This window comes from Molothrus ater, chromosome 6 (assembly GCF_012460135.2).
Source record: "Molothrus ater isolate BHLD 08-10-18 breed brown headed cowbird chromosome 6, BPBGC_Mater_1.1, whole genome shotgun sequence".
NCBI classification, from domain to species: domain Eukaryota; kingdom Metazoa; phylum Chordata; class Aves; order Passeriformes; family Icteridae; genus Molothrus; species Molothrus ater.
The window spans coordinates 19,529,011-19,547,225 of NC_050483.2; the positions used below are offsets into that span (position 1 = coordinate 19,529,011).

Genomic DNA, 18,215 nt, shown 5'->3' on the forward strand with positions numbered 1-18,215 from the left:
AGGAACATGCATAATATTTGTTCTGTGCAATGAGTGTCAAGTTTGGAGTGTTTGTGTAAGATGCAGCATTAAAAAGAGGGTGTGCAGCATAGAATGTCATTGTTTTCTCCTTGATCTCTACAGGTTCTATTACTTCAAAACTGGTTCAGTTATTTTCCTGGATGTGATCTCTTGGTACTCATCCTTTAAAGCATCATGGGTTTATTCCCAAGGGCAGAAAACCTTTCCTTTACTGAAATTTGGCAAGTCACTTTCAAAAGAATGCAATTTTTCTGAGTCTGAAAACTTGATTTATTGCTGAATCCCCACAGAGGATATAGAAAGTGTCATATGTTATACATTCTATGGTGTTTTTGTCTAGACAGAGTATTAGAGTAGGGTTGCAAAGATACTCAGGAACATCTGCAATTTTTAAATGCAAGAGGACTCTATTACTAACTACCTTCTCAGCTGCCAGTTGCTTTTCACTGCATACTTAGGTTTTTTAATAAATACAGACGTCTGTAGTTGCTTCCTACTAAACAACTTTGCGCTGTTTTCAACTACTCAGATCTGTCACTAAGCAGGTAATTGCCCTCATTGCTTGGGTTTTGCCCAGAACCAGAATCACTGTCTGCATCTGACATAGAGCCTTTGGGATTCTTGGTCAAAAATCTTAATACAGGAAAAGGATGAAGATGTACACAAATTGTCCTTCGCAGAGGTCTGGAAATCAGTGGGTGGGTTTCAGATTGCTGACAGCTTCCCAGAAGTCCCTGTAGGACATAACTCAGGAGAGAACAGAACTTCTTACCATCATTGTGGTGGGTGTGCTCTTGGCCTCTTTCAATCCCCTGGTATGAACAGGACAAGACTCTGCTCAAGGTGACAATCCTCACTGTCATGTCTGATGGAAACTGCTGTGAACTGATACCATGTGGCCTGAAAGACTCCTCTTTTCTTTCCCCTTTCCTGTACCACCCATTGTCCCCAAGAAAGCTCTGACTATTTCACTTGAAGTGATCTGACCCTGACTCCCGCACCCAGATGGCTGAAATGGTCACAGTGATGACTCAGAGGAGAAAAGTATCAATGAAACATGAAGAAGTCTTGGGACTTCTGCATCAGGTCCACTCTTACTGAGCTGACAAAGTTAATGCTGAATAGGCTGTTTCCCTAAAAGAGGTTGATTTATTTCCATCAAATATTCAGTTGCCATAGACCCTCAGGTATGTTTGGATTAAACTTGTAAAACCAGTACTTCTTTGTGAGCATTGTATTACTGAGAATGATATTTAAACTGTGCCATAAGGGACAAATTTGTGTCCAGCATCCTGCCAGACTGAGTATTTTCCATTATACTGAGGTCATCCTGCTAACCTTCACTGGCTTCAAGGGAAAATAAGCTCATTTTAAACCACAGCAGTAATTAAATCTGCATGCCTACTTGACTGATTTAATGTTTAATTAAAGCAGAAATATTGTGGTGGGGTAGTTGAAATAAATGACTGTCAACATTTGTAACACTGACAGAATCTTTTTTTTTTCCTTGTTCTTTTTAGGTTTTAAAAATGCTTTTTAGTGTAGTATGGAGGTATGCACTGAGAAATCCTTAGAATATCTGAACTAGCATGAAATTTTTGAACCGTGTTTTCTGAGGTTCAAATAAGAGCATAGAAGACTTTCATCAGATAAAGCTGCAGAGTACAAAAAAAATCATGAATTTCACACCAAATCATTCATTGTATTTTTGTATATACATCTATGTAACACTTGCTACCAGAAGTGAAGTTTCTTTGGTTAAGAAAATGTGAGACTGGTTTACAAAAAGCTTTGCAGTTTTATGTGGGTAGAAGTATTGAGCTATAGTCAGTCTATGAAAGCGCACAAGTGAATTCGTGTTTTGCTTCAACTTTTAAACTGGACATAGTAAACAAGTAGGGATTTTTTCCTCATTGAATTGCAAATTATCTGTAAAACAGAAATCATTGCTTTTTGACACTCTACCAGTCTAGTTTGCTCAGAACCTCCTAGCTAATAATACACATGTGGCTCACAGGTTCACAGCTACTCACTGGCAGCTCTTAGTCTACTGGGACAGAACAAATACTGTATTCATTTACTGGTAAGCGATCACTTGTCATAGGTCTTTGACACTTGCTGAAAGAGCTTTCTTGGCATTCTTGGGCTCTTGACTTTCAATGATTTTTCTTATTACCTTTTTAATTACTCCCCAACCATCCTGATTTTTGTTGCAACAAGATATTCAACTAATCTACAGAAATTTAAATATTTCTACAGAATTGAAAGATTCTACAGAAATTGAAAACAAAAGATTGTAAGAGAAAAATTACCCATTGAGTCACTGGCTTATGGAGACTTATGGTGAAGGGGTGAGGAACAAGTGCTCTCCTAGCAAAGTTCTCTTGGGCTTTTGAAAGTCTTCTATCTGATTAGAAATTTGCAAGATTTCTTGACAAATGGAAAAAAATAAACACAGCAAGATTGAAGCTTTGAAGTTAAGATTGAAAAGATGTTTGAAATAAAGACTTTGTTTTGTTTAAAACAATAATGAATTATTTGAGTGGGCAAAACCCACTAATATTGCCACTATTATAAGATCCTAAGGACATAGGTTTAAATGAAAATAATAGTGAAATAATAAAAATAGTGGATTAAGTTACATGGGACTATATGGTGTGAGCCCTTGAATGTCCTCTGGTTTGCTGAGATGTGTCACTGGTCCTCTTTGAGTGCCAGTTGTGTTTTGGAAATTGCTGGGATCCCCATCCAGGGGTTCTGCATCTTCTGTCTGTTGTCACAGCATGGCATTTAGATGCTTCCTTAGTTGATAGGAAGATTTTGTGTTGTCCTTCATTAAAGGCACTCCCAAATCAATAAATCACAATTAACTGCAGAGACTACCCTAGAATATGAGGACACTGTGTGCTGCCTGGGCTAAGTCAAAACTTTTTGGGCAATTATTTTTCTAGACCAAGTCAAATATTGGCTCTTCCCCTCTTCCCATACCTCTTAAGGGAGGAAATGTTCATTACTTTTTCAAAATCAGTTGTAGAACTGGACATCCAAAATCAATAGTCACCCTTAAAATATTAGCACAATGCTTAAACCATAGTCAGATGAAATTCCAGGTTTGAGCTGGATCTAAGCTAACTGTGGCTGATAGCAGTCTCTGCCTCAAGGGATGACATGCTAATGCACTGCACCAGAGGCCAAGGGCCACTGGACAGGCTGAACATTCTATGGAAAGTGTAGCACTACCAAGCATATGGTACATATGCATTAGAGCAACGCTCTCTTATTTTAAATGATAACATTTACACTACTCCCCTATGCTGTATTACTAAAAGCCATTAAAATAGCATTTTGGTTATGGCACCATCTGAGGTAAAAGCACCATGCTTTCAAGAATGACTGGTTTGAAAAATTTTAATTTTCAATTAAGCTTGAAAGGACAAAGTGCAAAATTAACTAACTTGCAATTAATTTCAGTAGTAATTATGTAAAAAATTCCAGGCATACAGAAGATGAGAAGCATGGCATAATTAGTTGTGGAGGTTTTTACTGCTGTAATTACAGTGATAAATATGTATGAGGCTGTTTGGGGAAGGGAAGCACAGCAAGCAATTGTATTTAATTAAACTTTTAGCTGGCTTAGTTATGGAGACTGCTCTTTGTTTTAATCCCTTCAAAACTGCAGTGACACTCCCAAGGCAGGATAGTTACACCCCAGTGTGTGAAAATTGCATTTTAGGTTTTATTTTTCCTAGGTAGAGGTCTCCCAGGTCATCTGTCACTTTATGAATTACAGGTAATCACTATGTTCCAATTTTACAGCTCTTGAAACTTTTGTGAAAAGCCTGATGAAAGCAAATTGCACAATTTGTTGTTTATGTATTTAAAAAGTTCAAAGAGAAGCATGTAGAATTGCACAGGTGAGCATGATGCAGAGGAACCATCAAGCACAGGTAAGAGTGACTGCTAAATAGTTATGTTATGATCAGTCAGGCCTTCAGCATCCAGAGGTCTTTGTTTATGGAGTGCTTATCTACAGCTACAAAATCAGCTGAAAAATAAAAGCTGGTTTGTAAAGGGAGCCAGGAGTCATGCAGACCAGTGTGTGTCTGTGGTTTGTTATGCATTTTTATTCAGTATTTTTTAGATACTTGATTTGTTCCACTTAGACTAGAATCCAGTGTGTTGGTCTTTTTTTTTTCTATTTTAATTTTCTTTCCTAACTTGAGTTTAAACAAGTTTTTAAGCTGAGACGTAGGCATATTAAATCAGCCTCCATCTTTAACGTGTGAACACTGTATATAGACAGCTTGTTAAAATACCAGAGAGTGCTGGGGAGGACAGGACTGGGTTGCTCAAGGATAATTAAGTGCACCTTAAGAGTAAAGCAATAAAGCTGCCTCCTCTTTGATAGTAAAGAAAAAGTAAATAATTCATTAAAGTCTCTGTGTGTGTGGAGAGCAGGGTATGGCTGATGGAAGCTGAGAATTCTCATTTTCTGATCCTGGCTGACAATCTTTAGCTCTGCAACTTGAAGTGAATTGTTTTATTAATTTAAGTCTTGCTTTTTAGGTATGGAATAGGTTTACCTATCTTGTTGTATTACTGTAACATTTATGTGATTTGTCTTTAAATACTTAAAGGTATAGTGCTAAAAAATACTATAGTTGGCCATTTGTATCTATACTATAAAGGAGTAGTAGTAAATGGTTTTGTTTCTTCCTCTTTCAAATTAGCTAAACTCTTAACCTTTGTTAAGAATTATTTTTAAAATTGCAGCAGATGCTTGTGTGTGTGTAAATGGAAACATGTCTCAACTATTACAAATTATGCTCCCTAGAAGCTTTTACCCAGCCCACACAGTCCCCCAGCTTTTGTTTAAATTTAGTCATGAAGCATCATTTTACCTATTTTCTCTTCGTCCTGAAAAGTATTTCATTAAATTTGTCATGCATCTTTTCCCTTTTACCCTCGTTCACCTTTAGTTCTGATCTGCCCAATAATCTAAGAATTACTCACTGAGCTTATTTTTTATAACCAGTGGCTATTATAAATACTTCAGTCATATCTCCTCTTAATAATATTTGCTCGATACTAAATAAAGCATGCTTTTTTCTCTCTTGATATTTAAGCCCTGTTTCCCCCATTCATCATCTTTGTTTCTCAGGCTGCACTCTCCATCAACCTAATTCTGTCTTCAAGTAAGCTGGCCAAAATAGGCTGCCAGTGTTCAAACATGGTTTCATTGGGGTTTTGCAGAATCATGCCATAATGCAGTTAATATCCTTTCCTTGTGATAAGCCAGTTTTTTATTAACCTTCTTTACCACTGCTATGCATTAGCTGAAGTTTCTGTCAATAAAGGTTCATTCTCATGTGACACATTAGCTAATTCAGTGCCTTTTAAACTATGCTAAGCTGTACTAATCATTATTATTTGCCTCCAGTCTTCTTAGGCAGAACGAGAACTATAAGTATGCCACCAAAAATCTCTTCATTTGCCCTTGCATACAGTAATTATCTTGACATAGTGATTAATAATTATGATTCTTGCCTCTTAATACAAATTTTAAAATACATTTTTCTTTCTTGCATTGTACACATGCTTTTCATATCAAGAATTGCACAATTCAGTATGACTAGTTTAGTCAGTCAGCCAGGGTCAAAGGAAAAATAAATGTTTCCACAATCTCTCTGGAAACAAAAAGAAGACTACATCTTCAGCAAGAATAAAAGCTGGCACTCTCACATTCATTAGGCTGCATTTGTCAGTGCTGAATAAACAGCCTTTCATCAAGTGCAGCAATTTTCTCCGTTCTGTAATTAAAGATATTTTTTTGCTTAATTTATTTATATGAAAACTTGCTGAAGTGAGACCAAAATTTTTATAATGCATATTTCAAAAAAAAAGGTTCTGGATCAAGTCCCAGGTACTGTAATATCTTGATTTACTGTCTGAAATGTTACAGTAAGTCCATTCACAGGGTAAAGGTGTCCAAGTGTCCTCTGCACTCTAAAGGAGGGGGTGAGCTCCTCCTTCCATTCTGAATGCATGGTTAGCTTCTAAGGCTTACAGAATTTATTGATTTGTCAATGAAGTATGAACTCCTACTGAACTTGGGAGAATAATGGGATCATGTAACAAGTGATATAAAGCTCCTTACAAGAGGGCTGCCATCCTCATTGTTAGAAGGTGTTTTTTGTCTTTTTTCTATGTATCTGAAGACAGGTTTGGTGAAACAGATTTGTCAGCTCACCAGGAGAAATAACCCAAATTTAGGTTCTGTGAGGTGTTTTGGGTTATTTGATTGTCAGGGTTGAAAGTGTTGTTATTTCTGACTGCAGGCCAGTGTATGCATTCAGAACTGTCAGAGGTCTCAGGGTATATCCAAGGCACAGCTAGACCATTGCTAGCTCAAGGGGATCTGTTCCAGTGCTGCATTCTCCTTGCCACTTTCCAAGTTGCGCCTCACACCAGAGCTACCCATGTAGGTAGTAAGTTACTGTGGTGCCTTCCCTTTGGAGGTCAGTGGTTCAAATTCAACCTGGAATGTACACACTTTAAATTGATAGGATTTTTTTTGTATTCATCAGAAAAACTTTGAGAAACTCTCCTGAGGACTTACAGGAATGATAGTCCCTATGGAAAAACTATTAGAGTGATCAGTGTAAGTGGAAATCTAGGCATGGAGGCACGTGGTGCTACTAGTGTTTATTTACTGGCAGAGGTGACAGCTCTAATCAATTAGATGTGTGAAACAAAGCTGTGATTTCTCACATTAGTAATTTGGGACACTTCCCTGCAGTGTTGAAAGCCCTGCACTTACATTGTTAGAGCAGGCATAGTTTTGATTCTCAATTTCAAACTTTCTGTATTTAAACATATTAAAGGCTTCCCTGCAATGTTTTCTTCAGCCTAAACAATCCCTTCTTGGTAGTTAGTGTCTATGTGGGCATCTGATAATTCATGTTCTCCATCAAGTGCTGATTCACCTTTGCTCTTTTTTTTAAAGTGTGATGTCCTGAGCTGGATATCTGCTTGAGCACACACCTTGCTAGAGCTAGATTCTGTTGGGGTTGTATTTTTCACTGCCAGTGAACATACTGTTCCCTGCTGACACCTGACTACATGTGATCCTGACCATTTCTGCTATTTTAAAATAAGTTTTAATTTTGATCTCATCTAGCTGGGTTGATGTGCCTAACAGCAAGCTGAATAATCATTCTCTGTCATTCAGGTAATTACTGAATAGTTTCAGGTTCAGAGCAGAGCCTTTTGGACCCCCCGAAAAGCTTTCAATTTTCTAATGAGCCACAGCAGCCATAGCCTTTGAATGTTTCCCTCCCACTCCCTATTTTCAGTGTCATCTCTTCTGATCAAGTGAGATTTTTAGCAGAGGATGAAAAGCACATGTTTATCTTCTTCCTGGTGTTAATGCCTTCCAGATGCTTGTTAGTGTCCCATTTGTGTACACTAGCTTTCAAATGCAGCTTTTTTCTTTTTCTTCTCTTTGCCTCATTTGCTTCTCTATTCTTTCTTCCTCCCTCTCTCTTTCTCTGGCATTTGACAGTCTGAGTCTCATGATCAGGAAGGCCAAAAAGGGCAGTGCAAGAGCTGCTTTCACAGCCAGTTTCTGTCTTCTCTACTGTTGTATTTTGGTTTTTTTTTTTCCCTGTTGTATGTATGTGCATATAATATTTAAGGAAATATTTAGAATTTGGTTTGCAGCCAGGTACAATGTTTCTTAAGACTTTCCTGAAGGTGGAACCTGAAGACAGTAAAGCTGCTGAGGCCACTGTTTGGCAAGAGTTTCTTGAGTTTACGAAGCTTGTGCCTGAAAGGAAACATTAGTTTGTATGTCAAACAAATGTAATGCAAAGTCAGGATAATTTTAAGAGGGAAAGCATCTCAGAATGTAACTTCACACAGGTGTATTGTCTGTTGGAGCCAAGCACTGAGCTAATTTTGTTTTGGACTCAGTGTCTACCCACATTGCTCAGTTGTTGTAGTCTTGCTCTCCTCTCCCATCTCCTTTTGATTCCTAGAGCCAGAGGGTGGCCTGCAGGCTCTTGCTGGAGTGGATTTGCTGCTGGTTTCTTCTGTGGCATCCTGGAGGCAGCCATTGCTGCTGGTTTCTTCTGTGGCATCCTGGAGGCAGCCATTGAAGGGGCATTGAGTAGGTATGAATGAATGGCTGATGGAAAGAGATTAGGTGACCTGGAAGGTATTCTCTGTTTCTGCAGATTTGTTTCTTTTTTTACTCGGGATCACAACCTGCTCATGGTTTCTAGATTGTTAGTAGCTTCTTGAACAAGTGAAACTATGTGTACTGTGTATCTGGCAACATGTCTTCTTCACAATTCTAGAAAATAAGTAGGATTGACAATATTAATATGTAAAATAGGACATGGATGTTGTACTAATACTTTTTCAAAAATCAGAGCCATTAAAATACAGTTCTTGAACGATTAGACTAAATTTATAAACTGATTATAAACTTACTCTAAAATAGATTTAAATCACATTTAAGCAGTACTTCTTGCCATGTATACCTGACTGCAGGCTCCATAAATCCTGCACTGTATTTCTTCAAGCCTTATTATCCTTCTTATGCTCCAGCTGTTCATAGCACTAATCAGCACCCAGGAAAAAGTGAATGTGCACATTCTAGCTGAGCACTGTGTGTCTCTTCTTGCCAGCCTCCAGAATAAACACTATAAAAATGCAATTCAGCTGGCCTGCACAGCATCCCACATTCAGCTTTTCCCATACATTCTCTTGAAATAACATGAATTTTTTTCAGGCATACAGATCACTCAAGATAAATTGGTAACAGTTTTGCAATGGGTGTAATTTCTTTTCACAGTTGATAGATGATAAAAACACAAGCATTTAATCTACAAATTTTCATTTTAATTAGTTTACTTTTTGTTTTTATTTGTTGGTTTTTCTGCCTCCTAGATATTCACATGATTCCAAGGAATATTAGTGGAGTATGTCATGGAAACTTGGATTCTAAACACTTAGGGAATAGGAAAGGCAAAGCCACCCACGGCCTTTGCCAAACCTGTTTTCCATCATACTTTTGGCTTAGAATTGTACTGATGACCTTTCAAAATTAATCAAGGTAGGGCATGCCTTTGCACTGGCAGGGAGCTGATACAATGTCCAGGCTCTTTCCTGGCTCAGAGCTCCAATTAACCTTTGCAGAAGACAGCACAGTGCACTTGCACATACATTTGCCTGTAATGCCAAGTTTTTTTGGTAGAAAACAGTATGCTTTAGTTAAAGAAGTGAAGATGAAGCTGATGTTACAGAATCAAAGAATCACTAGTGTTCGAAGCGACCTCTTGAATGTCTCCAGAGAGAGATGACATAATTTCCTTGGACAGCCTGTTCCAGTGCTCTGCCACCCTCAGTGTAAAGGAATTCTTTTTCATGATGAGGTGGAACTTGTATTTTAGTGTATGTCCATTACTCCTTAAATATTGGAGACTGAGTGTACTTGGGTCTTTCTGGTTGAATTTCATAGTTCTGTTAATGTCTCCATTAAAATATTATATTGTTTTAACTTTCAAGACTGTCCTATACTACTCACTAATGGCACACAAGAGATTATGCAGCAGCCAAAGACCCCAAACCTGGACTTTTTATGCAGTTGGAGAATACTGTGTGAGACTGGAATATCTCTTGGGAGATTGGAGGAAGGAGCAGGCTATGCTTTAGGATCAGTGGCTGTTATCTTCAACTTAGGCACCTTGTTTGAAATGGCACTAGAGCCTGGGAGGTGTGTAGTTGTCATGTGTCTCAGCAAGAGCACCAGAGCATGTTTATGCTATGAAGATTAATACTGTTTTTCTTTCTTTGATGCAGATTCTTGATTTATTTTATAACTTGGTCTACCCAAGAGCCTTCTGGTGGGTGTAGTTAGAGATTTTCTTTCTGCAGAGCAGGTTTAATTTAGTGCTTGGAGGGGCCAATAGTAGCACAAGCCCTTAAAGCTTTCAGTGCCCCAGACTCTTCCTGAGTGGCATCTTCTTGTCCTAAAATGTTGCAAGAACTCTATAGTAACTAATTGCATGGTAGCCTTGTTAATGGTGACTCTACATTTGCAAACCAGAAAGAGGAGACTTACAGGACAAAGTTCTTCCTTTTTATGTTTTACCCCTCTTTTGGGCTGGGTTTTTGTAGTGGCTGTGATTTAATCAAAGTACACCACTATCCTATCATGTGTCCAGGAACTGCTGCATAGATCAGTGCTGGAGTAATCCTAAATTACTTCTGAGTAACACTTTAATTTCCTCCTTGGGCTCCCTCCAGCTGCCAAGCCTGGACCTTTTGCTTCTGTGCTTTATGGCAGGTTTTGGCTTTGCAGGTTTTTACATTGCTGCCAAGTTAATTTTAGAACTTTGGTTGCTATGACTACTGCTAAGTATTTCTTAGTTCTCCACTTATTTGCTCAGTTTGCTGCTTTTCTTTGTGTGTGTGTGTGTGTGTGTGTGAAGTGCATGGAGTAATTATCCTGCCCTGCAGAAGATAAAAAAGGATGGCATGTGAGAGGTGAGGCTCTTGATCTTCAGGCTGACTCAGCTGCTCATTTAGAGCAGCTGCAAAGACTTGAAAGCACAGCTCTTGCAGCGTGTGGTCAGGATGAGGATTTAAGTCTGGGGAGGAAGGCACTGGTAATGCACCCATTCTGGTGCACTGAATGAGACATGCTGGCACTGCTTCTAATTCTGCTGACTGCTACTGTCCTTAGGTTTATCTGTGTCTTGCTAGCTACTTTTATAACTATATATAGTTCCAAGTCTTACACATAGCTTTACATTCTTGGGAGCAATAACCATTGTTTTGCTCAGAGCCTCTAAAATGCATTATGCAGAGAAATTCTGTTTCATTGCTCTGAGCTGAAGTTGCTATACTAATAATAATAGTGATGTAAATATATATATATATATGTACAGCTAACAAGTTCTTCATATCAAGAGGTCCTGCTGTGTTTGTGCAGGCAAGGTCATGACTTTCTTTCCAGTCATCTGAAAGAATAGGTAAAGACAGAGCATCCAGTGGTATTTAAGACTTTTGACTGATACTTGAAACACTTAGACTTTTCAGGAAAATGTAGTTCTTGTCAGTATGGAACAGCTTTGGAGAATGTCCTGGGAATGTGGGAACATCACTATCTAGTTTTCAGGTGGGGCTAGCCAGGCAGAGGTGGAGAAAATTACCTGATGGGAAACTTCAAGAGCTGGGAATAGATCCACCCTTTGCTCCAACTTCTTGGATGAAGGGCTGTTCTGTTTGCTGTGGTTCTGGGCTGTGGGCATTTGGGACACTTGTGATTAGCAGGGAGTTAAACACAGGAGATAACCTTGGTGCCATTTGAAGCCACGACGTCTGTGCAGGTGCCTGTTGTCTGTCTGTAAAGCCATAACTTATAGACATACCTGAAAGGAGCTTCATCCTGGTGCCTTCCCAGAAATCTTATCCATTTACCAAGTACCTGTTAAGCAAAAATGTAATCATATTGTATTCCTTTGGCCAATTCCCATAGATAAGACCTGTTTAGTATGTGTAACACTTCCATTAGTGAATCTCTATTCTGTGCCTGAAACAGAGAAAGCCATAGCAGGGCAAAAACACGCTTTGAATGCAGTTGAAAACAAATCCTTGTCTCTGGTGTCTATGGGAACTGTGAAGCTGTTCAGGAGGGAAACAGTGGTAACCTAGCAGGAGGCTTCATGAGGTCAAGGTGCTCTGTTGTCTGAGAGAGATCTTGTTTGTAACACTGAGAAGGGCAATAGGAAAAAAGATAAGTCAGTTAGAAAAACATCACTAGAATAAAGAACATTCTGAGAGTTCAGTGCACAAAAATCTATGAAAGACTTGTTTTAGTGGCACATAAAATCATCAAGGATGAAAAATTTAATAAGAGTTTTGAGAGACTTAGCTGGATGCCCTAAGAACTCCAAACACAAAAAGTAAATAATGTGCAGAGGCTCTGCCTGTCTGCATTTGATTTTTGTTCTTTAACCTTCCAAGCTGCAGCTCTGCACTTTAACCAGTTGGAATTTAAATGTGTTGTTACAGTAGCATCTTTGTTGGAGATGGACCGTGACTCGTGCTCATTAAGGCTACAGATGTCTGCTTAGATTATGTATTTCAAAAGCTTTTTCTCCAATGAACTGTGAAAAGCCAGGCTTGAGCAGAGGATTGTGAAAGATAAAATAATAGCCTCTCATCCCTGTGTCTGGCAGACTTAATGCAGTTACTCTCAGATCTTTTTTTGTTGCAGTGTGATGCAATATCCTGTTTCAGCTATCCCAGTCCTTTCCCAGGTGTGCCAATACCTTCTCCCTTCCCCTCCCCTTGCATCCTGCTGAGAGCTGTCTGTCAATCTTGGCACGCCAGCAAGGGTATCGTGTGATTGACGAAGTTCAAAAGGTGCCCCTCAGCCCTGGGGTCATTGGGTTATCCAAGTGTCACTTGTCCCCTGAGCCTTCCTCCCTCCTACCTGGTTGGTGGCACACCCATCCCTTCCCCTCCCCTTTCCCCGGGGGCTTAAAAGACACAGCGACCATGCGGTCGGGATTCTGTTGGAGCTGTTACAAGATTCAGAGATCTGTGACCCTGGAATAAAGCTCTGGATTAAACCCTCCGGCAGAATCCGTCTCCTTTTCTCCTTCACCATTGCCTAAAGCCCTTCCACCAGAGGTAAAACTGAGTTCCTGCTTGCCTGGACTTGTTCCAAGTGCCAGCTGCAACATCCAGCCAGCCAAAGGTGTCTCTGAGGTGAAAACACCACAGTTGCCACCTCTGGCCAAGCAGCAAGGGCCAGAAGAGCCCAGGCACGTTCCACCTGGTAATATTGGGATCGTATTCCAATATTTTGGTGCCCAACACCGGGCTGCAGCCCCAATTTGTTCACAGTCAAAAATAGACCTCTAAGCACAACCTGCTATGTTTCCTTTATCAGTATTTTCCTAAATTGTTCACAAGGCTTTTTACATTCCAAAAATCTCTAATCTGTGAATTTGGCATTTCCCAGATACTGGGGTTTAATAGGTGTAAGTGGCATTGATAAACTGTTTATATGTGGCATGATAGAAAATGGATCTTCTTAAGGGGAAAAGAAAAGGCACGAAATAGTAAATGCTCCATGAATTTAGATGAAATTTGTTTGCCCACTCACTCTTTTTCATGCATTTGCGCTTAGTAGCAGAGCAGACAGAGCTTTTAAAATCTACCTGGATAATGCCTGCTTCTCCTGGGAGACGATAACTGAATTACCAAGAAATTCAGTTAAATGATTTCTGTGATGTGTAAACATTTGCTGCAAGTTATTAGAGCAGAGCTAAAGAGTCATGGATTTTGTTTCCTTAAGTAGTCGTGCATGTCCTACAGACAGTTTTCAGGTGCTCTTTTTATCTCACCTTCTTCCTTTTACATCAAGTGCCAAATGGATAGGTTCATCAGGCAGTCTCAGCTCAGTACCTCTCATTCCCTTCCAAACCTGTGAATATTCACCAGGCTCTACAAAAAAACCAGAATGTTATCAAGGAATTTTAAAAAGTTACATATTTCAACATGATCAGGTACATAGGAAGACAAAGCAAAAACTTGATGCAAAAGTCTCCTGTATGCAAAACTGTCTCATAGTTCTCTACTATGTTTTGTTTTAGCTGTGCCATAGAGCAATTTTCTTGTCAAACATTACTTTGGAAGACCATTAAGGGCAGTTCACCTCTCTAGAACTGCAAGCCAAGCAGTGTTGATAGGCTCAGGTAATGTTACTTTCATCTTTTGCAGTCTTGGATGTACTGGCCTTGCTAGAAAAGAGAGATTAGGTACAGGTTGGTCTTTGTGGAATAAATTATATCATGGCAAAAGTGAAGTGCCAATGGACTTCACTTGTGAGTCTGGATTGCTAAGGGACCTTAAGGTTATGTCTTCCTGGCCCAGAAAACCCACCAATAAGGTAAGAGTAATGTTTTTGTGGTGAAAAAAGATTTAGTTTCAATGGTAGCTGAAGCTTCCTGGTTAGAACTCCGTCTCGGGTACAATGCGTTCCTGGACAGGTATCAAGACTATGCATGTCTAGGGAGCTGGATCCTTTGTGTGGGGAGGGTGTCTCTATGCAAATCCTCAACTCTGCCTGGGGTGCAAGAAAGAGCACTTGACAAATGAAGCAGATTCTTTCCTCTTCACAGGATATATCTGTACTCCTCTGTGCTGCTTCATGTTGGACACACATGGGCTAGAATTAGCTGAACTGATGGAGATGCTAATTCCAGTCCCACATGCAATATTGCTGCATTGGCTGGTTCAAAGGTTGCTCCAGACAGCACTTTCAAAAGAGCACCCTAATAGCTCTGCTTCTGGTTCAGAGACCTCTACACAGATCTGTAGTCATGCCCTTGGATTGCTCTGGGTTTCAGAAAGACAATGAATTAAATGGGAATACGAGAAACAGATCTAAACACCCAAAAAGGAATAGTTACTGGTAAATTAATGTTTCATTAGCCACAGTAATCCCAAATCTCCAAAACAGCGTGTTAGCTGCAAAGTTATCCCAAATCTCTGCAAAATATGTCAATAGTTGTTGTATGAAAAGGACTGTAAAATCAGATAAGAGATGTTTTGTTTCACACTGTTCTGAAGCTGGTCATCAGATCCCACCTGACTTTTGACAAAGCAGTTTTTCTTCAGCAGTCTAGTTAACTTGTTTGGATTTATAGAACTGATTCTTGTAGGACCTAGAAGATGTTATCCTAAACAGGTGGATAACTTTAAAAGCTTGGGAAAAAAAGTTGATGGATAATTCACTTCTCATTTTTCTCCTCTTTTTAGTAAGATGGAGATTATACAGAGAAGAGACTGTGCTGCTGCAGAATGACCCCATGGTAACTAATTAGGTCTCATCAGGTCTGCAAAGGCATCCTGTTTTCAGCCTTATGCCAATGTACTGTAACCAGTGGGCCAAGTTGTTTGAGAGTCTTATGGTATTTTACTGGGATGTCATAATAGATTTACCTTCCTTGCACTTGCTGCAGGTAGTAGTATTCATCCATGGGTCAGTCCTTGCAGAACTTCTTGATGCTTGCATAAAATGATCTGCTTGTCATTATATTCCCTGCACTGGCCCTTGTCTGCGATGCGTGACACGAATTCATTTCTCAGCTGTTGAATTTAGGGAGTGTATTAAAGGAGCCAGAGTAATACGTGATGAGCTGTAATTAAAATTACTAATGCATGTCAATTCCTTTCCTTCCTTCTGTTCTCATTTACATTCCTCATGCAGACTTGGTTCACTTTGCTGAGTGAGCCAGAGACCCAATGTTGACTGGAAACAGTGATTTCTGCTTTCTCTAGCACAGTTGCACAAGGAAGTAAGGTTAGCAAAGATCCTCCCTGAGGTGTTACGCTAAGTAACAGGAAAAGTCTGGCTTGCATCTGTCCTGCAAAGCTTTGGTCTGTGGTTGTAGTGGCATCATTAGTGGAACAGCTCTATCTGAGTGGTACTTTTCATAGTTGGTAGCAGGATCAGTAGTCACAGAATGGCTTGGGTTGGAATGAACCATAAAGACCTTATCGTTCCAGCCCCCCTGCTGGGAGCAGGGAAGCCTTTCTCTAGACCAGGTTGTTCAGAGCCCCATCCAGCCTGGCCTTGAGCACTTCTAGCGATGGGGCATCCACAGCTTCTCTGAGCAACCTGTTCCAGTGCCTCACTACTCTCATAATGAAGAAATCATGTTTTCTTGGTTCTGTTACAGTCTTTTTTCCCCATCTCATCTCTTCTTATGAAAGTATGCTTTAAAATGGAGATGTTTAAAGGATTAGCCATTTTATGTTGTATTGTTTTACTGACAAATGCAGAAGCTGTTTTTAGTGAAGCTGGAAATTGTGCTTTGGTGTTTAACCATGGAAGTGAACTACCAAAATCAAATATTGAGAGAGATACATAAAGCATCTTGGATGAAAACAATGGATGCTTGAGTAAAGATCTTCCGTTATGCTGGGCACAGTGTATATTTCATTATCTGTTGTTAGAGAAATATGTTAGTGGTTCTGTTGCTATTCTGAATGACTGAAAAGCAGTTTTGCTTGATAAGGAAAAGAGAGGAAAATCACATGCCAAGACTTAACTGTGCCAGCCTTCTGCAGTAGGAAATTAAGAATTTGGATGGATCATCCACAATTGTGTGGATTTGAGGTTCTGTTTGTTTAGTTTGGTTTGGTTTTTACTCAGCCTCATATTTTTCTTGAGGTAGATGAATGTCAGAATAGCCTGTTTGAGGCTATAAGGAATTACAGGCTGCACTGAAAGAGAAATTCCTGCCCAAAAATACATTGCTCAATGACTGCATGACTTTGTGGGTGTGGGGCTTAAATGGTGTCAGGGGAATGTAAGGTAAAAAAAAAAAAGCAAAACATGTTGTGCCTTCTATATGTCTGATTCTAGTGAGCTTTGCCAGGTGCAGCTGAAGTATTGTGGTTATGGCTTGGAACTGGGTATCTCACCTCTGGAAACCAAAGCTGTGACTGTTAGGTATGGGTGGGGGAGATACTCCCATGATAATGCTCATGCTTCCTACTACAGTGTGTATCTCAGCTTGTCTCTCCCTAGTAGTTTAAATGCTGGCACTACTGTGGGTGAGGATGGACTGAGGGATACTTTACCATCTCCAGTTTGCATGCATGTGCTTTTAATGAGCTCATTTTTCACAATCTGAAGGAAAAGGGAAAAGCTTTCTTTGTCACGCAGTGTGTTAGCAGAATACACAACGTAGGACAAAATCAATTTTATATTGAAACCAATCTCAGGCTTCCTTTTCCTTTTGTCTTGCAGAAGCAGGGAGCGGCCAGGATTACGTGACCTCTGAAAATCAGCTGCTTTACTACCCGAGCATTACCTACGCCATCATTGGCAGCTCTGTCATTTTCGTGCTCGTGGTGGCCTTCCTGGCCTTGGTGCTGCACCACCAGCGCAAGCGCAACAATCTGATGACACTGCCAGTGCATCGCCTGCAGCACCCGGTGCTGCTGTCCCGCCTGGTGGTCCTCGACCACCCGCACCACTGCAGCGTCACCTACAACGTCAACAACGGCATCCAGTACATGGCCAGCCAGCCCTACCCCAGGCCATTGGAGCTGGACTCCCCACCATCCTACTCTGAGGCTGTGCTCGACCAAAGGTATGTACAGGAGCTGATTGTGGCCTCCCCAAAGCATCCCTCTGCTGGTTGCAGCTCTGGTAACCTGTACTACTGCTCCCCACTTACTGCTGCTGTTGACAGAAGTCCAGTGCTGTGCTTCTGTCACCTGCACAGGGTCAAGTTTCAGTAAATCTGAGCTCATTCTGTGTATGAAAAATTCATGGTCCTCGGGTCTGTTTACTGTTATTGGTATTAAAAGGGATTTGAGGGAAACTCAAGTCTCTTAATACATATTGGTAGTAAGATTTTAAGAATGGCAGGAGAATGTATCACTTGTCTAGTAGTGATAACCTGTGCCAGTCTGGAATCAAAATATGAAAACTGAATTTGAAGTTTCACCAAAAAACACCTCAGGTAAGTTGTAGGTCATAGAACTGACAAAATACAGCCCTGTTCATTTATGATAATAATATAAAGGTGAGAGCGTTCTTCAATTCTTTTATAAAGAACTGTATCATTCTTCTACTTTGCACTGTTTTACCTTTTACCAAGAGAAGAAAAAAACAGAACTCTGGAATGGAAAGGACTCTTCCTAATTTAAATAGCTGAAAGTGCTTTGAAGTTTGGTGTGGGTGTGGCTTGTATATGATGCTTTTGTAGTTATGTGGTTATGACACTGGTTTTATTTGTAGATAATTAACCTTCATTTTAACCTCTGTCTGTAAAGCCTTTCCAAACAAAACTTGTAAGCAGACATCCCCTGTACCTAAAAAGGATATGGTACAAACTTCAACAATTCAGATTGTTCACTATCACCCTGTTGGTCTTTACAGTACAAACTGTGGGATATAAGAATAATTGTAAATTCCTATTCTCTACCACTTTTGGCTGCAGGTCCCTTGTCTTAATGTTGACTTTCATACTAATGATATATTTTCATTATTAAGGACAACTAATGAGCAGGTGTCCAGATTGTAATCATTTCTCACCTGAGCTGATAAAACCATCAGCAGTTTTGGAGCTAATTGCTCCCAGTGCCTGTTA

At 39.9% G+C, this 18,215-nt stretch overlaps 1 protein-coding gene across 1 annotated transcript in view; it reads left to right on the top strand.

Moving 5' to 3' along the window:
* LDLRAD3 (low density lipoprotein receptor class A domain containing 3) overlaps positions 1–18,215 on the top strand; it is a 107,996-nt gene that overhangs the window by 84,359 nt on the left and 5,422 nt on the right. Inside the window, exon 5 of the mRNA XM_036385050.2 lies at positions 16,865–17,210. Coding sequence (XP_036240943.2) covers positions 16,865–17,210 — 346 coding nt within the window. The remainder of the gene's footprint in view (positions 1–16,864; positions 17,211–18,215) is intronic.